Source organism: Zychaea mexicana (assembly GCF_025766255.1).
Source record: "Zychaea mexicana strain RSA 1403 chromosome Unknown BDB00scaffold_45, whole genome shotgun sequence".
Lineage (NCBI taxonomy): Eukaryota > Fungi > Mucoromycota > Mucoromycetes > Mucorales > Lichtheimiaceae > Zychaea > Zychaea mexicana.
In genome coordinates, this window is record NW_026516708.1 from 126,611 (window position 1) to 147,515 (window position 20,905).

General features: G+C 42.6%; 7 protein-coding genes across 7 annotated transcripts; 4 read left to right on the forward strand and 3 right to left on the reverse strand.

The window, feature by feature from the left end:
• Positions 1–2,979: 2,979 nt before the first annotated feature.
• On the forward strand, positions 2,980–4,272 carry BDB00DRAFT_765070 (UbiE/COQ5 methyltransferase; the record flags this gene model as incomplete). Its single annotated transcript, XM_053119492.1, has 5 exons — positions 2,980–3,160; positions 3,269–3,418; positions 3,510–3,647; positions 3,725–3,929; positions 4,053–4,272. The coding sequence occupies 5 exons, from the start codon at positions 2,980–2,982 to the stop codon at positions 4,270–4,272; spliced, it is 894 nt and encodes a 297-aa protein (XP_052978887.1).
• Positions 4,273–4,445: 173 nt separating this feature from the next.
• Positions 4,446–6,835, reverse strand: BDB00DRAFT_788609 (glycoside hydrolase superfamily; the record flags this gene model as incomplete). Its single annotated transcript, XM_053120819.1, has 2 exons — positions 4,446–6,288; positions 6,405–6,835. 2 exons carry the CDS (start codon positions 6,833–6,835, stop codon positions 4,446–4,448), a joined length of 2,274 nt encoding a protein of 757 aa, XP_052978888.1.
• Positions 6,836–7,093: 258 nt separating this feature from the next.
• On the forward strand, positions 7,094–9,618 carry BDB00DRAFT_827421 (uncharacterized protein). Its single transcript, XM_053123797.1, has 4 exons — positions 7,094–7,226; positions 7,321–7,632; positions 7,699–7,742; positions 7,903–9,618. The coding sequence occupies exons 2-4, from the start codon at positions 7,591–7,593 to the stop codon at positions 9,260–9,262; spliced, it is 1,446 nt and encodes a 481-aa protein (XP_052978889.1). The 5' UTR covers positions 7,094–7,226; positions 7,321–7,590; the 3' UTR covers positions 9,263–9,618.
• Positions 9,619–10,922: 1,304 nt separating this feature from the next.
• Positions 10,923–14,885, forward strand: BDB00DRAFT_976723 (kinase-like domain-containing protein). The gene is made up of 15 exons (XM_053129928.1): positions 10,923–11,100; positions 11,191–11,383; positions 11,591–11,731; positions 11,806–11,922; positions 12,040–12,073; positions 12,222–12,437; positions 12,557–12,759; positions 12,920–13,011; positions 13,127–13,250; positions 13,380–13,548; positions 13,810–13,906; positions 13,952–14,071; positions 14,213–14,323; positions 14,357–14,415; positions 14,497–14,885. The coding sequence occupies exons 1-15, from the start codon at positions 10,938–10,940 to the stop codon at positions 14,875–14,877; spliced, it is 2,220 nt and encodes a 739-aa protein (XP_052978890.1). The 5' UTR covers positions 10,923–10,937; the 3' UTR covers positions 14,878–14,885.
• A 541-nt stretch (positions 14,886–15,426) lies between these two features.
• BDB00DRAFT_827428 (uncharacterized protein) lies at positions 15,427–17,837 on the reverse strand. The gene is made up of 7 exons (XM_053123798.1): positions 17,576–17,837; positions 17,325–17,449; positions 16,847–17,228; positions 16,620–16,763; positions 16,421–16,532; positions 16,097–16,261; positions 15,427–15,943 (listed from the first exon to the last, which is right to left on the reverse strand). Exons 1-7 carry the CDS (start codon positions 17,828–17,830, stop codon positions 15,684–15,686), a joined length of 1,443 nt encoding a protein of 480 aa, XP_052978891.1. The 5' UTR covers positions 17,831–17,837; the 3' UTR covers positions 15,427–15,683.
• Positions 17,838–17,850: 13 nt separating this feature from the next.
• BDB00DRAFT_426042 (uncharacterized protein) lies at positions 17,851–19,794 on the reverse strand. The gene has a single exon (XM_053117341.1). It carries the CDS (start codon positions 19,598–19,600, stop codon positions 17,906–17,908), a length of 1,695 nt encoding a protein of 564 aa, XP_052978892.1. The 5' UTR covers positions 19,601–19,794; the 3' UTR covers positions 17,851–17,905.
• Positions 19,795–19,940: 146 nt separating this feature from the next.
• BDB00DRAFT_788614 (HIT-like domain-containing protein) lies at positions 19,941–20,810 on the forward strand (the record flags this gene model as incomplete). Its single annotated transcript, XM_053120820.1, has 1 exon — positions 19,941–20,810. One exon carries the CDS (start codon positions 19,941–19,943, stop codon positions 20,808–20,810), a length of 870 nt encoding a protein of 289 aa, XP_052978893.1.
• Between the last annotated feature and the right edge of the window lie 95 nt (positions 20,811–20,905).

The window sequence follows — 20,905 nt, forward strand, 5'->3', positions numbered from 1 at the left end:
GCCGAGGAAGCTATTATGTAATATATGTATCATCAGCGTCACACATCATATCTGTTAAATTGACTCTGAATTTGTATAGGCATCACTGGATTCTTCGTCTGAAGTCAATTCATTACCAGAGTACGCGGATTTTTTTTTTTTACTTATGCGAATGATAGCCATATACTATTATTGATTGACATGCCTCTAAGCTCTTTCTGCATGGTGTAAAGATTATTTGCTCGTGGAGGTAGCGATTTCCGGACATCAAGACATACATTTATTAAGGCATGAACGGGGTGTTAAGAGCCCTTTGAGTCGATAACAGCGAATTTTGCCCCACTTAATAGAAAAGTCAGCTTTAACGCTACTAATCTTTGGTCTTTGTACATTGCTTGAACAAAATTATATGGTGCTCCGGCTTATAGAATGCAAATTTGTTGATAAGATCATCTGCACAGACCAAACAGCTAGAGTATTAATACTGCAAACTGTTCCATTGGTTTTATATACAGTAGCTTTTGAGTAAAATTTATTAGAGAAGCTATGGCTAGTAGTACATTTTAACCCGTGATTCGTCATGCATCGTTTAACCCTAGGCCGTGAGCGTTACAACGCCCTTAATACACTCTAACTCTTCAGCTTAGTAGCTATTAATGGAACTCGGAGCTAGACAACAGAACTAAACTATCTACACCCGAAGTTTAGAAGCACAGCCTCTTCTTCATTCACCTTATAATTTCTCTGAAAAACTGAACACTTACGTCGTTTATCGACGTTAACATTATATTTGCGCCTACTCAACCATCTACTTGCTCCATTCAAAAGCTATATTCCACACAGTCTCTGTCATAACACTGCTTGTTTCAACAGCATTCAATCGATATCACAGCAATTGTAAGTCTAAAGAGTACATATACATTGTCAAAAAGCTTCCAAAGACATCTATAGCTGATGAAACTTGAGGCAGATGTATATCACATACGTAGTAAGACAATGGAATCTCCAAGTCGGCCATGTACTACTGTATCTGGTCCCAAGTATCCCCACCGCCCAGATTTCCTCTGCATATACCGAAGCCAGCGTTTCTCCACGTAGATAATTTGCACATCAGATATGAAGGTGGTACCGTTCCTCCTTTAGTGATGGATACTGTGCGCTGTCCCATTTTAAATTAAATGCGGATACATGACCGTTGACAAAAATATCGACAAGGTCGAAGCGGGTCAACCAAGACAAGGTTTTCTACATATGCATCCATCAAGAGAAGATCTACAGCCTTGCGATGGAATAGACGCATTCAAGGCAAGTATAAATTGGTCATGTTTGAAGGCGTCATCAAACAAGTGTGCAAGGACTTCAACATCAAATACATTTGGTATGACCAAATGTGCATTAATCAAGAAAAAACAGCGCGATACACACAATGTGCATAATAAATACGAGAGCGCTTACTGTACCTTGGTATTGGCTCCAGAATATCGTACTTATTCCGGTAGAACAGACCCTGTATACGCAGAAATAGAGCGACCTTGTCGTGTGATCGTTGAAGCGAACAAAGAATCGTAATGGAGAAAACGCCTGTAGACTCTAGAAGAAGCACTTTTGTCTCAAAGATTGCTGTCTGTTGGTCGCAACCTACATGCTTGCTTTGGTAGTACTCAAAAGATTTCAAGAATATGCAAGCAACTTAGGTTACTTACCGCAAGTAACACAATGGAACGCTTCGATTTTCTCAAGCACGCACAAAGAGGCACAAGTAATGAAAGGCATGAACGAGTGTTTGCGCTCGCGAATCTTGTCCCAGATTTCACAAAATATATTAGCATTGATTACGAGCAGCCTGTGCAATACTTGATGACACATCTTTATACTCTTTTGGCGAAAAAGACCTTTTAATTCTGTTGTGCTTTAGACAAAAGAGTAACAAAAACAGGGCCGAAACATACCGTCACGGACTGGCACTGCTGGGGAGCATAAAGCCAAGTGAAGGAGTTTCTCCAGGAAACAAAAACATCGGTGTCGAGGTCAAGGGGAAATCATCTTCGAGACCTGCGTTGATAAGGAAGCGTCATCCCTTTGCCGATGATGATGATTTATAGTTTTTTATCAAATTTTATACCACTGAAGAAAAAAAAGCTGTTTTGGTACGATCTTTCCATAGTCCCAGAGGAGCAAACTATAAGCTTTACTCAGGACTTAATAGATAACTTCTCATCTGGAGTTGAACACTCGCTCCTATGTTGGATACAATTTACTGACGGCACAGGGCCTTGTTTCTCATTGTCTTCTGGTGATCGGGAGAAAAGGTGAACACCACAAAGCCACTGGTAGATGTGATATAGAAAACTCTGGACACTTTCTTTATGGCTATACTGCATTCCTCAACAAAAATATATTATCCAATAATAGATCATATACCTTTATTATGTCAATCGACATCTCTTTCGAGGATGTATATTGTATGTCACTGCTCAAGTTGACAAAACTCGGAACAGTGTCACAGTGTAATGTTGATTTTCACAGTTTTTTAAAATAATGGTAGATTGCAGCATTTGATAGTTGTAGCCATTTTACATTAACACAGAAGGTCCACTTATTATAAGGGCTTTGCGGCAGCTGGTTGATTAATGCCTAAGTGCTCGTGGCTGTTCCTTTTTTTGTAGCCGACCGTATCTATCGTTCAACCATTGATTCTACATTGATGATAACTCAAGTTTAACATGGTAGACTGTCGATAGTTTAATTCATCATAACCAAGTAAACGAAAGAAACATGCATGTATATAAAGCTACAGATAATGCTATATGCTGTGAACACGTCATGAAAGCGTATCTCTTCATTTATATCAACCTCTGATCCTCGTTCCTCTCACAATGCAAGGCCCAATAAGATTCGCGCTTAATTGTGGACCCTCCAGCACACATAAATTTTGTCAGCCACTTGCCCAACTGAGCAACAGTTTAACCCCCACCTGTCTCTCTCTCAGCTAAACACAACATGTCATATTTACTGCCACGGTCGAGGGTTCTCGCTTCAGCGCGTCTTACTTTCCCCATTGCCAAACGTGCATGCTTCTCTACCACTGCTCGACGACTCCAACAACAACAGACCACTGAACAGTCGAAAACAACTCACTTTGGTTTCCGCAATGTCCCCGAAGAAGAAAAAGAATCTTTAGGTACACACAGACATACACACACACCATCGCCATTGGAAAAAGAAAGGATGCCTCGCTTTGTAATCAATGACACTGACAGTTTGTGAAATTGTGCACGTAAAAATGTAGTACGACAAGTGTTTGCCAAAGTTGCAGGCAACTATGACATAATGAACGACGCCATGAGTTTAGGCATTCATAGGATTTGGAAAGATCAGTTTATTCGTTCCATGGCACCTGGTCCGGGTACTAAACTTTTAGACGTAGCAGGAGGAACTGGTTAGTATCTTTTGAAAACAACGTGGGAGGAGGCGTGTAGAAAGGAGCAAAACGTTAGAGCAATATGTCTCATTTATATTTAAATTCTTAGGTGATATTGCTATGCGATTCTTGGATTATTGTCGAAACATTCACCAGGATACGACAGCTAGTGTAACCATGGTTGACATCAATCCACACATGTTGGAAGAAGGCAAGAAGCGATTCTCTAAGAGCCCTTATGCAAACAGTAAGTAATAAACGGTGTTCCCACTTATTCGATGAATCGCGCATAATATCATTTTAATGAGCCTTGTGTTTTATTAGCCAACCAGACCCAGTTTTATGTACAAAATGCAGAAAACCTCGAAGAAATTCCCGATGAGTCAATGGATGTTTATACAATTGCATTCGGTATTCGTAACTGCACACATGTTGACCGCGTTATCAAGGAGGCATATCGTGTATTGAAGCCTGGAGGTCGTTTTATGTGCTTGGAGTTCAGCCGGGTGGATAATCCCGTCATTGGAAAGTAAGTAAAATACGGTCTTTTTGGAGTTTGTGGATAAGCGGACGGATGACAATTGAGAGAGAGAGAAAAAAAACAAAAAGAGAGAGATAGTGTCTAAGTGGATGTTAATATATTCTCTACCAGATTCTACGATCTGTACTCTTTTGACGTCATTCCTGTTCTTGGCCAAGTCATTTCCCAAGACCGTGATTCATACCAATATCTTGTTGAGAGCATTCGCAAGTTCCCACCACAAGAGCAGTTCGCACAAATGATTCGTGACGCAGGCTTTTCAACGGTCGGCAAAGGCTATGAAGATTTAACCTTTGGCGTTGCTGCCATCCACAGCGGTTTCAAGATTTAAGAAAACAAATATCGGCATTCATTTTGATTCTTTTTTTTTTGTAAAGTGCTTATTGCAAGAAAACAAAAGGACTAACTAATATATACAGACAAAACAAAACATCATTTGCATTTTTTTCAAAAAAAGAAGAGTAGAAATACTGTATAAAACATATTAATAATATAATTATGAATTCATTCAATTGTTATCTTTGCAAGTCGCAATTTAGTGAGTTCCACAGGATGTTCCTGAACAACGACAGGCTTGTCATCAACAAAAACAGCAGGTAGGCGAGCTTGCCCATCAGCAGCATCTGGCGGAATCTGCATAAAGATATCGAATGGTTGGTGAGGCATCCGGCCTTGACGCAACGTAATATGGATCGTGCACCCACTCGAATCGTTGCTGCTCTTTTGCTGCCAACTTTCGATTTCCCATCCAGGTACAATATGGCCCGACGAACCAGCAAATTGATCAGTTACTTGCAGGAACGTTCTCGTTTCATGAGGCTTTAGCGTCACTTTATCCTGTTGCTGTACCCATTCCACGACGGGCTGCGATTGCGTTGCGTTTTTGCCACCTGCGATCATAATGTTCTTGTGCTCAAAGTAGTACATATTCTCCTTATCGCTGTTGTTGTCATCATTTAGGGTATCCATGGTAAATGGCATGGGGGACAAATTAACGAGTGTAACATAACGACGGCCATTGCCTTGGAAATCAAGACGGTAAGCGTTGGGGCCAATAGGGATCATGCGCTGGATATCCGGTTGTATTTTGGGAAATGTTGAAGCGTAAAGACGATGCTGATTGGCATCATACTGAGTGATGTCATCCGACATGAGCGTGAGATGGCCGATAATTGAATTGATCATGCATGTCGTGTAACACTCGTCCGGCGTTAGCTTATTGTCGTTAGATCGTAAAAAGTACACGTCCGGATCCACGCCAAACATATGCTTCATGGGCCATCGGTGCAAAGTGGAGGTGAGCGCATTGTTGGTAGCTACACGCTCACGTACGTTGGACAATCGAAGCACTGTATGGTCCCAAAAAGGCGAAGCGTCACTGCTGACACGGTTATATTCGAACCGTTGCCAAGTTGCTGCTAAAGGTACGCCAGATCCAAGAATAAGCGCTCGTTTTTGCGTCAGTTCGTCAATTAACTGCACAGATTCCCACAAGATCTGGCCGCGCGACTTGCCGTGCCGTGGAATCATGGCTTCTGCGAAGATGAAATCAAGTTTCAACAGTCCGTAGCCCCAGTCATGCAGAACCGTGTCAAAGACATGGCGCAGGTAGTCGCGTGCTTCTGGATGATACATGTCGAGTGCATAGAATCCGCCCCAATTGGGTCCAGCTACCAACAGCGATCCATCCTTGTTCTTGATCAACCAGTCTGGATGCTCTTTGACAATCTTGCTGGTAAATCCAACAGCAAAGGGCGCAAGCCATAGACCAGGAATATAGCCCGCTTCTTTGATTGAGCTGGATAGATAGTGCATGCCGCGAGGAAACTTCTCCGTGTCAATGTCTAGCCAGTCACCCACGGCTCGTTGGTATCCGTCGTCGATCTGGAAAACGTCGATCGGATACTTGTGTTCGATGAAGCCTTGCAAACTCTTGACCACGTCTGCTTCGGTCACGCGCTCATAATAATTGTACCAGGAAGTCCAGCCGGTCAGATGACGAGGAGATGCTGGTGATCCCTCTTCCTCATTACTAGAATAGTAGGCTGCATAGCGTTGCCATAGGGGATCCATCGTATTGCTGTTGTTGTTTTCCACCATCTGCTGTTGAGAGACACTCATGATCATAAAACGGAGGGTCAATGTTTCGCCACTTGCTAACGTTAGGCCATCAATGTCCTTGTAGATTCTAAAATAGTTTGCATTGTAATCAGCCTTGAAATAGGTGTAGCCGGATTCTTCGGAAAGCGAGCCAACAAAAGCCGTCTCTTGTGTATCGCGCAAGTACGTGTAGCTGTTTGAATGAATCACTCCTGGTGCACCTGAGTACTGGAAGAAGTCATAGTCGCTATGATATTTACGTAGTCATTGATTAATCGTTAGGAAACCTCTGAAGCTTTCATAGATATATGATGTAAAGAGAGAGATAAAAGGGGGAACGAGCTCATTTTCCTATGAACATACCCTTGAAGGTTGAACTTTGTCCACCAGGCAACCGTTTTCGAAATGGGTGGCAAACGACCATGCAAATCCATTTCTCTGGTATGCGTCCAACACTGGAATCCATCAGCCATCATGAGTTGACCCATCAAATCCATCGGCGTAGAAAACTCGAGATGCCGAAACTCGATGGACGACTGGTCATTGTCGTGAGCTTTCAGTGTCAATGTCAGTTCAAAGTGGTCTTCCTGTATTCTTTGGATTTGCTTGTCCACAGTGAGGTGTTGTAACTTTTGGCTGGTTGCACCAAGAGCTTCTTGATCTTTTTCTGAAACAGTGAAGGTGGTGGTTTTGGAAGTGTTCTCCTCCTGAGGAGGAGGAGAATGGTGGATATAAGTGACAGCCATGGATGGGGTAAAGTTCAAAAGGGTTTCATAAGGTCTTGTCACTGTCATGATGATGGGCTTGCTCTTACTACTACTACCACTGCTATAAGCACTGCAACTATGGGAAAAGAAAAGAAGAAGATACGTTATAAGTGCAAGCAGCACGCGTCCACGCGCTATTATTAAACATAGCTTCATGCAGGCAAAGAACAAACAGGTGGCAACCAGGCCGAAACGGAAAGCAATTAGTTATTTTGGCCGATCAAATGAGGTGCAAGCATTCCTCACGAGTATACGCGCATTATGAAAATCATCGCGCGCGATCGCGGCGTATGTATCCGTCGTGCATGTGCAACACGCGCTCTTTATTTTTCTACTGAATAAACATAACTCTTGAAAAAAAAATGAGCAATCCAAAAGTTGTACCTTCTTCAATTCCCAAGAAGTACCTTCAAACAAAGTATATTAACTCATATTTAACTTTATATGATCAAGCAAAACCACGGAATGCTTAACTTACTAGTGCATTCTTAATATCGCTATATTAAAACTAGACTTTCGTTCGCTCCTGCGTCACCTCTTGTAACTGCCACTACTACAACCGATAACGAGAACAAGCGTCCTTCTTCTACTACAACAACTGCCATTCAATTCTCAATGTTGTCTAAGAAGAAATTAAAAAGCGTCAGCAACACCATTGCTGCAACAAAGATTGACGACGTGAGTTTTCAAAAGCTTTTCGAATCACACCTTTCTTTCCTGAATACAAACCTTGGAACAGCATCACTCACCCCGTCTTACTCTCTCTCCTTCTATCTTCCTCTATGCAATGTACATATGAGAAGCAAAAAGTGGCAAACGACAAGGTAGCATTATACAGCAGCAATACTGACGATCAAAAGCATACACTAACCGACCTGGATTTTCTCTAGCTCAAGTTTAACAAGCGTAGTATATCGACGTCCGTTGAAAAAAGGTATGTTGAGAAGAGAGAGTAATGAAAGCTATATATACATATATATAGTGTCTGAGAACACTAGAGAGAGCTCAGGTTGGGTTACAACAAACTTCAGCTGCAACAACAACAACAATGATCAGAAAGGAAATCTAACCTGTGATTACAATAAAAAAAAAAGTCGTGTTTTCTCCTTTAGCAAACCACAACCGATCGATCCACCCAAGTTATCGCGTATATCTCTCTTGTACAGCCAAGAAGAAGTATGGATTAGGCTGCAAATTCGCGAATTCGTATTTCGATTTGGCGACTATTTCGAAATTGACACGCGTGCCGCAACCAGCTTACAGAATGTTCAGGGCAACTGGCGAGTTAAGCGGCTGGCTGTGAATTTAACATACCGGTTATTGACACATATGGAACAAGGCATGATTGATGTTACATTACCACCGCCATCATTGTCATCATCGACGACCCTTCGTGATAGCTTTTTGCACGGAGCTCGCACACCTCAACAAATAGCAAGTCGAGTCATTCACAGATGGATGGACCATTATGGCTTGACTAAAAACCGATACCTGGAAAAAGAAGCTGCCCGTGTTGCTTTTGTCGAGAACCTTGAACGAGATGGCTTGTCTGTGGATAACTGGGCGGATTTGATTGAATTGCTTGCCCTATTGAACGGCAAACCGCTTCCGAACAACAATAACAGCGACGATGACGATGACGAAAACGACAATCAATTACCAGAACCAGAACAAGTTGTGCATTCGTTGTTTGAGGAACTCAAAATGCTGCAGATGGTGTGTGACATGCTTTTGATGCACAACTCGCTCCGACGGATATGGGTGCATGAAGACCAACCTGCCAAGGAATTGCGAGCGACCGAAGCTGAGATCAAAGCCGAACGTAGGCGACTCGACAGCCAGCAGCAACAACAGCAACGAGAAGAAGAAGGAAAGAGTAAGATTACCAACAACAATACCAGCAATAAGGATAAGGCGGAGCGACTGCAGATCGAGAAAAAATATATCGACGTCATGTCGGCTCAACAACGTAATAATAAACGATTCGGACCAGTGGGTCGAGACAGCAAAGGCAACGAGTACTGGATCTTTAATGATCTTGTCACTTATGGTAACGATGCGCGGAACAGCGAACCTTATTGGGGCCACGGCGTTATCATTATTGGTCCAGGCTTGTCTAGTGGCTCTTCTTCTTTGTCGTCCGACAATGCATCATCATCTACACCCGAGCAAGGACAAGAACAGTGTTGGTGGTATTTAAAGGATGTGGATGATTTGAACCAACTCCGTCGGTGGATTGTTCAAGATCGCTCCTCTGCTGCTGCTTCTTCTTCCTCACCACTACACTCTGCTACTACTACTACCAACATCAACAATAATGCAGCAGACAGTCTAGTGCATCAGCTGACCTTGCGTACTCAATATCTGCGTTCCCTGCAGTGGATTAGCCAGGTGCAGGGTAGTTCAAGTAGCATCAACGACAGTAACAGCAACCGCAGAAGCACACGAGCTTAATCAAGGGGGCTGAAGGGGAGAAAGGAAGGTGAGGAAGGGAGGAGCGGAATAGAAGAACAAGGATTAAAAACAAGGCTTTTCGTTTGGGGGACGTGGGCTGAAGATAGCAGCAAGCAAAATATGAAAGGAAAGGATATGCTATGCTATGTACAGTATGTTTCAAAGGGTCAAAACCATCATCACCATTATTAGCACGCACACATAAAGAAAGCCCGCGTATTCATCGTAATATATATCCTATCTATCAACACCTCTCAACCATATTGTACTTTCTACACAATACTCATTACCATCACCACCAACTCCCAAAGTAAATAAAAGCAACGAGTGAAATATTTCTAAAAGTTTAAAAGCAATCAAGAATTAAAATCCAGGTTTTTGTTGCATAATAATGACAAGTTATGTAATACATTGAGCATATGTCTATTATGAAGGACGAGTTAGAGACACACATACAGAAAGTCAGTCGATCACTGATGGTGAAATGCCTTTTACAGTGAGTTGCCATGACATGTAAAACTCTGTTTCTATGTAATATGTACGTGTGAGATGAAAGTGCATAATTATGAGCTATACCTGATGAAAGAGGAAGCACACATAATACTGTATAGAGTTTAGTTAGAGAGGGAAAATGTATGGGCGGACCAGCAAAATCATTATCACTGTCACTATTACTACTATTATATACTAGAAAGCAAGGAGTTGGACGTAATAGTGCGTAATAGCAGCTACAGTAGTGCTAGTGGGGCTTAATCTACTATACCACCTGTACATCATTTTGCAGCTCCTATTACCCTTCAACAAACGTAGCACGTTCATGAAAGAATGTTCAAATAAAAAAAACATTGTGTAATATAGAAGCTCTCTCCCCCCGTCCTCCCCTCTTCCCCAATGAAAGTGAGAAAAAAGGGAGCTACCCCTTCCTTTCCCCTTTCTGGGTGTGACATTATATGCCTTGACTTCCCTTTCAGCAGCAGCGAAAAGAAAACCCCCTTTCCTTCCCCTTGTAACACCTATTCACCTTATTGAGGCCCGACTTTTGGACCTACTTTCTTGTATTTCTTTGCTTTGCTACTGCTATTTTTACTACTGCGACTGCTACTGCTACTATTACCAACCAAGCATGAAATTTGGGTAGGGGAGAAGATAAAAAAAAGAAGCCTAATATAATAACACAGCTAGCACTTACTGCTGCTAAATACTCATATTAAACACGCACACACCCACGCTTTATCCTACTACTACTGCTAATAATTTGATGGGTTACCATCCCCTTTTTCTGCTTTTATATCTAGACACCTTTTATTTTGAGTTCTGTTTGTTTAATTCTCTTTTTCCTCTCTCTCTTTTTTCTTCCTTTCTTTCTTTCTTCCTTCCTTTTTACTTTTTATTCTACTTTAATACACAACGATTCAAACAACAGGACACACACCACTCAAAGTTACACTATTTCCCTAATATTATTATACGAAAATACTATTACAGTTACTATTACTACTACATAATAAGAATAATCATGCACGCAACAGTACATCCACTTAATACAACAGCCGCTACTACGACGGCTGATAATTACTATCACCACCACCATCATCATCAATATCCGCAGGCCGGTCAACGTCGTTCTAGTGCACCTTCCAATAATAACAGCACCAACAGCAGCCGACGAACATCCATGGTACTTCCTACCGCATTGTTATCACGAAACCGGTCGACCAAATCATTACGAGACAGAAGACGGAGCTCTGGTGCAATTTCTACTTGTAGTTCAATGCAAAAGCCTCGTAAATTGATTGGCGATTATTACCTTGGAAAAACATTGGGCAAAGGTGCTTCAGGTAATCTATCGCTGGTCATTTCTATAACATATACAAAGTAATAAGTTGCTTTGAAATATATTTTGATGATATATGGAAAATGACATTTAGGTCGCGTGAAGCTCGGAGTTCACAGACATACGGGGGAACAAGTTGCAATCAAGATTATTAGCAAGACGCATCTGGCTGCGAACCCGGCTATTGAAAAGGCCGTGCGGCGGGAGATCGCCCTCATGAAGTTAATCCATCATCCAAACGTTATGAGTTTAATCGACGTTATTGATGATAATAACTCTCCAGACTTGTAAGTAATTATTATTACTGACCTTGTTCTTCCTCTTCTTCTTTCTCCCCTATTTTTATGATACTTCTCTTTTTTTCTTTTTATCTTGCATAAAGAAAGAGAGGGAAAAAACAAACTCCTACACCCTCTGATTTCTTTATGCTTCTTGCAAAACACGTTTTATCCTTGGAAAACTCTAAACATTCCTCCCTAAAATATTTATATTAGACACTTGATTCTCGAATACGTTGAAGGTGGTGAATTATTTGAATATCTGGTCAGTAAAGGCAAACTGGGTGAAAATGAAGCTCGACATCATTTCCAGCAAATGATTCTCGGACTTGATTATTGCCATCACCATTTAATTTGGTATGTATAGTATGTTTATGCATGAGAAAGGGTAGCTAAGAAAACAACTTGATATACTAACTGAATCTGGAAAGCCACCGAGATTTGAAGCCGGAAAATCTCTTGTTGGATAGCAACAACAACATCAAAATTGCCGATTTCGGTATGGCGTCACTGCAACCTGCAGGATCTTTACTCGAGACAAGCTGCGGGTAATGTGTTTCAGTAGTAGTGATGGATGATTATGCTCTTTTGATTTGGATATCGACTATACTATCCAAACTTCTTCAAGATACTTACTTTTGATGTTATGTTATATGCTACTATAGATCACCTCACTACGCAAGCCCTGAAATTGTTGCTGTAAGGAGTCCCCTCTCTTTTTATTTCTTTGCTATATTAGTATCAGAAGCGGCAACAACAGTGAACAGCATTGTTGTAGCTTTCTGATAAAAACTGCAGAGTTGTACTGACCCTGAAACTTCTAATGCTACCATATTAATTTCAACAGGGCATGCCTTATAATGGTGATGCATCCGATATCTGGTCCTGCGGCGTTATCCTGTATGCCTTGCTTACGGGTCACTTGCCTTTTGATGACGATAACATCCGTCAGTTGCTGAAAAAGGTCAAGTCCGGCAAGTACTCCATGCCTGAAAACATTTCACGAAACGCACAAGACTTGATTCGTCGTATTTTGGTTGTTGACCCTGCAAAGCGATTGACTGTAAGTGGCTCGTTGCTTCTCCCCTATCATCCCTTCTCCCTTGTCATTGTGTGTTTCTTTTTGTCTTGATCAGCCACTTATTCTCATTGATTCGCCACCACTGATAAAACATATCATAGATGGAACAAATCATGGCTCACCCTTGGTTCCGTGAGACAAAGCCAAGAAATTTGGCCAGCTTACCGACGCCACCAGCACCTAGCGAGATCGGTCAACCTATCAATGACCCGTCGGAAATCGATGACCGTATCCTTGAAACAATTAAGTTCCTTTGGGGAGAAGCTAGGGATGACGCAGTCATTCGCGCACTCGTCAGCAACGAGTAAGTTTTTTCCCTTTCTTTGAACACTTGTAATAAGTTAGCAACAATAGTAGTAGAGTTTGTACCGGTTTTAGGACCTAGTAGTTTGCATACATGATACACAAGTCAGGGACATGCAGGTTTTGTTTTATACTAAATTAACGACTAATTTATTTTCAAGGCCGAATATGCAAAAAGTGGTGTACGTGCTTTTGCAACAACATGCCGAACGATACTGGCAAATGGAACATGGCGATGATGAATTGTCCGATAGTAATGACGATGAAGCCCGCTATCACAATATAGGTACGTTAGTCGAAAATGTGCATGTGCTTTTGCAAGCCGTATATATCAGGACTATCAACTAAGCGATATGCATCGTAATTAGGTACTGCTCGTCGACAATACCGAACAGTGAGTGACCGGTCTGAGCGCGACCGTCGTTGCATGTCCATGACTGATTCTCGTCGTGCATCGCACCAGCGGCCACAAACACCCTGGATGCCGGAGAAGTCAGTTAACCGACGTTACTCTGCAGTCAGCATGCGTGTCGAACGGCAACAGGCAGCTGCTATTGCTACTGGTGGGTACACAGATTTACCCTCACCTCCACCATTGCCTACTTCACACAAAAGAGGCAGTAATGCACATGCTTCTGCTGCTGCTGCTGCTGCTGCTGCCAGTGAAAATAATACACCGATCAAGAAAAGCCAAACCTTTTATGAACGGTTTGTCCGCAATGTTTTGTCACCATCATCACGACGACAAAGCAAGGACAAGAACGCCGAAACTCAGCAACAGCAGCAACCGGTTAGTCCAACATCACCACCACCTACACCTGCATCGCCTAATACTTTGACCGGTACCTTGCGTCGCAAAAACCCGTTTTCCAAAGAAAACATGCGTGCATCCAAAACACCTGCACCACCACCAAAATCCACTTTGCGTCATCCTGGAATCTTGTTGCAGCGCAACAGCAAAGTCGACCCCTCTTCGACTATTTCGGATACCACTAATACCACTACTATCAATGCTTCTGCAACTATTGGTGCGAGTGCAAACAATGAAAAGAATAGCAAGCGATTGTCGATTCGTGTGCCCAATGCTTCTGATACCCAACGGAAGTTTGCAGGTGTCTTTACATTAAACGGCGGTTCACCGAGTCGACGTCAACGCAAACAGATCAACTTGGCTGTTTTTGATCAACAACAAGGACGCCATCATCAAGAAAAAGAAGAATTGCCACCACCACAACCTCCAGCTTTATCTGATGGTAGCACATTGAGCAGCAGCAGTTCATCTTCATCGAGCAACCATTCCAATACCAACAATAGTAGCAATATCACTGCTGTTGAACCTGCCAAGGGCGTTCCTCCAACATTTAAGACGGCTTTAAAAACCATGCCATCGCCCACTAGTACTGGATTGTCTCCTCAACAAGCTGCTTATAATGAGCGTCGACGTGGTAGCCAAGCTTCCGTACAATCTTTTGATCGTCGTGGAAGTGATCAAAGTGCTACTACGGCCACTCGGCCAGCGACACCAAGCTTGCTCTCAAATAGCTCGACCATCACTACATCTCCTAGTGGCAGCTATCCATCATCACCAGCAACTACAGTCGCAGCTACACCCAAGTCGTCATGGATCTCCAATCTGTTTTTCTTCAAGCAGCCAAAGGTACGACAGTATAACTTTGATATATCCTCGTTTCAGCCTATAAGAATCAAACCAAACTGATAACCTTTTTCATTGTTTTAGATATGTACATTGACTGTGTACGACACGGAGATTGCCAACGTTGTCCGTATGTTGCATCGTGTGATGAACAAGGTTGCTGATGCACGTTTGTACGAAAAGACTGACAAGCACGGTACACGATACAAGATTGAAATCAAGACCAAGCTAACCGATTCTTCAAAAAGTCGACAAGTCAAGTGCCGTATGGACTTCCTCCCGTCTATTGACCAGACAACAACGCGTGTTCAGTTCACGCAGCAGCAAGGCGATGCCTTATTCCTCACATTGATTGTGAGACAAGTACAAGAGCAATTGGAGCAAGAAACTGCTTTACCAACCATGTCCAAGGCGGCTGTTGCTGCTGCTCATGTCGCCGCAGCAAAAGAAGAAATCGCATTCTAGTAATCCCTCTCTACCATTCCATATAATACTGGTTCTTTATTTATCCAGACTACTACCCGCAGCCATTCGTTATTCTTTTCTTTTCTTCTCTTCTCTTTTCTAGTAGCTCATACACACTCACTTTCTCCTCCTCTGTTAATTCCACTCCATGATGTAGATATGAAACACCTACACACGTACTCCCTCTCTCTTCGAATATTATGACTTTACTTCCTCCTACTCTACTTACCATCATTCTTTTTGGGCTTTCCATCTTGCACCCTGCACCAACTAGTACAACTATTTGTCTCCTGCTCATATCCTCCGTCTACACTCCCGCGCCTCTCCGTGATTTTTGTCTCCCTTGTTCCCTTCCTCCGTAAACTTCTCCCATCGTAGTCCCGTTCTTCTCCTGTTCCTTTTTCTTTGTTTCCTTAAATTTTCTACACGCACTCTCACACATATTCCATACCAACATCAACAACCGCCATTTTGCACTCACGAACACTTGATACCATTAATTCTAAATAGTACTCACACTTTATTTATACATATACACACACATATCACAGAAAATATTGTCTACATAATTGTAGTTGGTCCCTCTTTTTTTACTGCTTCGTATGCAACCATTTCATTGGGAATGGGGCAGAATCAACAATAACAACAAGATAGTACAAAGACTCGGTGGACAGTAGTATTTAGTATTAGCAAGGCGATTACGAATAAGGCCACAAAAGGTCTGATGAATAATATTTACATGTGATAGATGACGGGATGTAGTAACGATGAGATATACAGAAACAATGATCATAATGGTCTGTCTTTTAGAACAACAAGCACATTTTGCTTTTGAAACCATCAACCATGTCTACATAGGAGATGTGCTGGGCTTCCCAAAATTCAGTAGGATCCATATTATCCATGCCTCCCTCCTCTGCGTCATCGTATTCGTCCTCATCATGATTCTCGTCTTGTTCACCCTCGTTCCTCTCCGTGATATCTAGTCCTTGATGCTGACGATCATCAACAACATTGCTGGCACTGCGAACGACACCAGCTGCTACTGCTGCAACTCCTTGTTGATCTATAAAGATAATATATGGAAAATAGAAAAAAAACAAGTTTTCTTTTGTTATTCACCCTTCTTCCTTTATCCGTGGTCATAGGATCGCACAAACAAGCATATATACTCCTTTTATACATATGCATAACCCTTTTTGTTTTTAAAAACCCATACCTGAAATATCTGACCGCCGTTGCTGGTCGTCGTTATGTAGCTTATTTGGAGGTATCTGTGATGTTGCAACAGAATACGGGAGTACTGCTTGATGATTATTAGGATTGTCGTCTGTTGCCACATTTTCTTGTTTGATGATTGTTTGCAGAATTGGACTAGCCCCATCTACAAATATGTGTATCAGTATATATGTATATGTAGAGCAAAAGGTGAAGGTTGGTCGATATTTTGGGAAGAGGGGTAGGGTTGCGTGCCTACTTGAACAATATATAGAAATAGAAATAGACATGGTTGGTGGTAGGGGTGATCTACATAAATAATTACCGAATGAAGCCAAGATTGCCAGCTGATCTGGTGGAATTATGCAGTCGCTATCGTCGATCGTGTCGAAACTATCAAAAATGTCCTTGACGTCACCCCGTGTCAATGGGGGACACTATAGAAAAGATGCGTGTGTATATTGTACGATGTCAGTTTGTTTTCCTTTCTTCTCCTCTTATCACTTGCCCACCACAATATTTACATATTGTGATAGCAGGCTTTGTTGATGCTGTGTTTTGACTTGTTTTGCTGGTCGTGATGGCGGGTCTCTTCCAACACTTTCTCGATTCGCATGCCTTTTTTTGAACGTCTTGCTTAACGGCCTTATTTGCTCTTCAATTTCTGCCTGTTTAGAGAAATTACACAGTTTTTATTGGTACATACAATTTCACCGTGAACGTACAGAAATAATATGCAGACAAGTGTTACCAATGAAGGAAGTGCACCGTATCGGTAAAGTAAAAGTTCTTCTACGGCTGGATGGAATTTATAAAATTCATCTTGGGTCATGCCGGGTATTCTAGACTTAGGATACAAAGGCATCACCCAATCCTTGTCATTCAGGTCAAAAGTCAGGTTTAAAAGCTGATTCTGTACGTCCATTAACCAGCTATTGACGCGCGGATTGTAGCAAATTTCTCGAGGGGTTCGTGGAGTGGCGGCAGACGTATTGTTGAAGACGAGCTCATTTATGAGCAAGTAGGGCGCCAGTGCTTCACCGCGTCGGTAAACACCCACCATCCATTTGGTTATCATTAAGTTTGTGTTTGCAAGCGGTTCCAGTCTTTCACCAAGCTCTTCCTTTGTTGATCTATTCATTATGCACACACAAATACACGTATGAATCCACGTTAGCGCTCCCCGTCTGTGTGTATATGTGTAATTTGAAGAAAAAACAATAACATACGACGAGATATTGAGGGCAGTTTCTAATGTTTCTTTAGGCATTGTCACTGGTAACCAATAATCTCCATCCGTCAACTCCATGATCACCAATTTCAACTGAATTTCTTCATTTTCAAGCACTTCAGCCTAGTTGGTAACAAACGCGAGGTAGCAGCGTATTATAGATATGTATGGGCATATCAGTATCGTCAATCAAGGTTATAAATTTTGACACGTTCCCTTTCGCTCGCTTTTTTTAATTCTCTTCATTACCATATTCATGACCAAACTAAGATACTGGTCTTTTACAGTATATAATGATGGTCGCGTACCGAGCCATTTGATTAATTCGCTTTTGCTGTTCGTTTGATGGCTCATTGTCGCCTCTTTTACTTTAATTCTGTTGGAAGTTGTGCACGAGTGATGCGTCCAAGTTGCGGAAGGAGACAAAAGAGGAAGAAAATTAACATGTAACGCGCTCGCTTCGCGCGGCGTAAAATTCAAGCTTTTCCCAGCGTGTACGCGCATATCAGTGTCACAAGGGGTTGCTCTCATAGAAATAAACTATGTATATTGTTTTTAATGAAATGAGTATAAAATATGTTATTTACTACGGCCATCCTCCTTTTCTTCTTCAACGACATAATCACTATTGGCAAAGTCATTTAAGTCTTCCATGGACGATGGTCCCTGATTCATCTCCAGTAACCGATCTCGTAACTCGATACACGCGTTTTCCCAACGCGTCCTTTCTTCCCATAGCTCTCTGAGTTTCTTGTACGCTAATCCGCTCAACACTTCAAAGTGGTCGCACGTTTCCTCGAGTGCTGCCTCCAGGTGTTTGCGTTGCTTTTGTTCTTCTGCCAATTGTTGTTGTAACTGAGCAATCACTGGATCGTCGCTTGTGGTGTTGGTACCAGTGCTTGTACTGGCTGATATTACCGCTGTATGACTGCTACTGCTGCTTCTGTTGTTATTGTTAACTGTCGTTGTTGTCGGTGATGTTGCTGTTGACGATGATGCTTCATTGGTATTGCTATTGTCGGTGGATGATGAGAATGTTTCGTTGGGTGGGGATAATGCTTCCAGAGGCATGGTTTGAACCTGCATATGTCGGACCTTCTTTTTCGTCTTTTGTTGTTGCTGGTTGATGTTACCGCCATTGTTGTTGGGATCACATAGTTGTTGCTGATCAGACACTTCATATTCCTGAGTGGATGCTTGTAGTGCACGCACATGCTCCGTTGCCAGACCCGCCGCAACCACATCGCTAGGCTTATCCATTTTAGACAATCGAAACCGTTCCAAACGTTGCAACAAAGCTGATTCCACTGTCTCCAGATCGTCCTGCGATGCAAAGTGGCTGACCATCGTCTCTGTTGCCTTTCTGTCTCGTTCTTCAAGCTGTTGCTGATTCGGTGCATGCGGGTGCTGTAAGTCCGTTCCTCCTATTGTTGACGGTCCATTATTAGCACCAACAACGGATCCCTGTTGCTGCTCCAATTGTCCTCCAAACGTATGTTCGCTCGTTCGACGTTGGAACAATCCCGAAGTAATGGATGATTTAGTTCCCAAAGTAGCGTCCGTATCATGTCGCATTAATGGCCTTCCACGCAAGGAGTGGGATTTGGTCGACATGGAATGTCGAATGGAATCGCTATACAGCGATGATTCTCGTTGTTTGATACTACGGTTCGATGGCAACAAAGGGTTTTGATTTTGTGGGGCCTGTTGTTGATCGCTATTGCTGATAACACTCCTTCTTATGGCAGCCGACTGTCTTGAAGCAAGCGACGGCGTACGACTAGCTACTCGAGTCAACGATGTCGAACTGGATGCCTCGCGTGATAAAATAGGATTGGCAATGTGGTTGGGAATAATTTCAATATAGTTTTTACGATGAATGGTATTTGGTGCTGCAGCTGCACCGGCACCACCACCACCAATGACATCGTGTCTGCTATTGAAAGAAGTCAAATAGGATGATGTTGTGGATGGTGTCGGGGTAGATGAGGTCGACGATGGAGCTGTAGGCGGCTTGTTTTTGTTGCGACGGCGGAAAAACAGGTTTGAGGTACGTTTGGGCGACTTTTTTTCAAACTCTTCAGGGCTCGTTGTGTTCAGGAACTCGACCAGAGCTTGGGTGCCTGTCTTTTTGCGTCGTGGTCGAGGTGTCACGTCAGACGTCGTGGTCAAACTCCAGTCGTCCAACTCATCCTCGTCGTCGTCGTCTTCGTACAAATTAATAATCCTTGGATCTTTGGGCTCAAAGGCGCTTTTGTGCGGCATAGGTGACATGTTTTATCCTCTGTGTTGATTAGGGGTGGGGGATGTATGAGAGAGAACAGAAGAGAGAGAGGGAGAGAAAGATAAAAAGAAAGGGGATTAACTTATCGGTTCAGTAACAAGAACAAACGAGTTTTAAAAAAAAATAGAAAGGAGGTGGACTAGGTCTATAATCTTTCCAGCGTGCGGGTTGGGTGGGGTTGAAGGAGCGCCTTTCTTCGGGCGTCTTGTAGCTCCCACAAAACACGCGTTGTGCGACATATACTTCCTTTTCTCGCTCTCGCTCTCTCGGACTAAAATCTCTCTTGTCCCGACGAAACCCTTATTTTACCATACTATCGAAAGTGCAATAATGGAAAAAGTCCTCGACCAATTCCAATTCGAACGCGTCTTATCCCACGATCCCCGATCAAAACTCGTCCACATTCTCGGTCGTATTAACGGCGAGCATGCCATTGTGTCGTTTGAAAAAGCACGTTATGCTGACACTGACATTCCGGAACTGGCTTCAAGAACATGTCAGTTGGTAGATTCCAACCACAACAATATCTATGGCTGGGGCATGGGCACTGTCAAGCTAGCGACGGCTGATACCAACATTAAAACCATCTACCCTGCCACGGAACTGCATATCCGGAAGTACGAACACCAGCAACGTCATATGATTATCGAAACGCCCGACATGTACAAACAGATTACATTGCCGTATATTCAGTCTTTGCCTGCTGAGCGTATACAATGGGTCTTTAACATTTTGGAGGGCAAATCTGAAGCGGATCGGGTCTTGTACCGCAGCAATGACCGAGAAACCGGCTTTGTGGTGTTGCCGGATATGAAGTGGGATGGAACACAAGAGTCGTTGTATTGTGTCGCTATTGCCATGCGTAGTGATATCTTGTCTTTGCGGTCATTGAACCGCTCGCATCTACCATTGCTGAAGAACATTCGCGATACAGCGTATCAGTTGGTCAAGGACAAGTATGGCATGGACAAGGATCTGTTGCGGTTGTTTATTCATTATCAACCAAGCTATTATCATTTCCATGTCCATCTTACGGCTATGTCGTTTGCGGATGCGCCGGGTGTCGTAGCTGGTCAGGCACATTTGTTGGATACAGTGATTGACAACATCGAACTTTACGATGATTATTATCAACGTGCAAAGTTACCATTTACCATTGGCGAACGCCATCCCTTGTATTTAGCTCATACATCGCCATAGAACCATAACTGTTGATCACCTTTTTTGATCAAATGATAAATTCTTTTCTTACATTGAAAAATGGCACCACTTCTATCAAATATGCTCCTTATATT

Coding starts and splice junctions, on each gene's coding strand:
- BDB00DRAFT_827421 (XM_053123797.1), top strand. CDS start 7,591: ATGCAATGTACATATGAGAAGCAAAAAGTGGCAAACGACAAG. Junction 7,633..7,698: donor AAAAAGTGGCAAACGACAAG/GTAGCATTATAC, acceptor GATTTTCTCTAG/CTCAAGTTTAACAAGCGTAG. Junction 7,743..7,902: donor TCGACGTCCGTTGAAAAAAG/GTATGTTGAGAA, acceptor TAAAAAAAAAAG/TCGTGTTTTCTCCTTTAGCA.
- BDB00DRAFT_976723 (XM_053129928.1), top strand. CDS start 10,938: ATGGTACTTCCTACCGCATTGTTATCACGAAACCGGTCGACCAAATCA. Junction 13,012..13,126: donor CGATGATGAATTGTCCGATA/GTAATGACGATG, acceptor CATCGTAATTAG/GTACTGCTCGTCGACAATAC. Junction 13,549..13,809: donor CTCAGCAACAGCAGCAACCG/GTTAGTCCAACA, acceptor AACAATGAAAAG/AATAGCAAGCGATTGTCGAT.
- BDB00DRAFT_827428 (XM_053123798.1), bottom strand. CDS start 17,830: ATGCGCGTACACGCTGGGAAAAGCTTGAATTTTACGCCGCGCGAAGCG. Junction 16,764..16,846: donor ACGGTGCACTTCCTTCATTG/GTAACACTTGTC, acceptor TTCTCTAAACAG/GCAGAAATTGAAGAGCAAAT. Junction 16,533..16,619: donor AAAGCCTGCTATCACAATAT/GTAAATATTGTG, acceptor TCTTTTCTATAG/TGTCCCCCATTGACACGGGG.
- BDB00DRAFT_426042 (XM_053117341.1), bottom strand. CDS start 19,600: ATGTCACCTATGCCGCACAAAAGCGCCTTTGAGCCCAAAGATCCAAGG.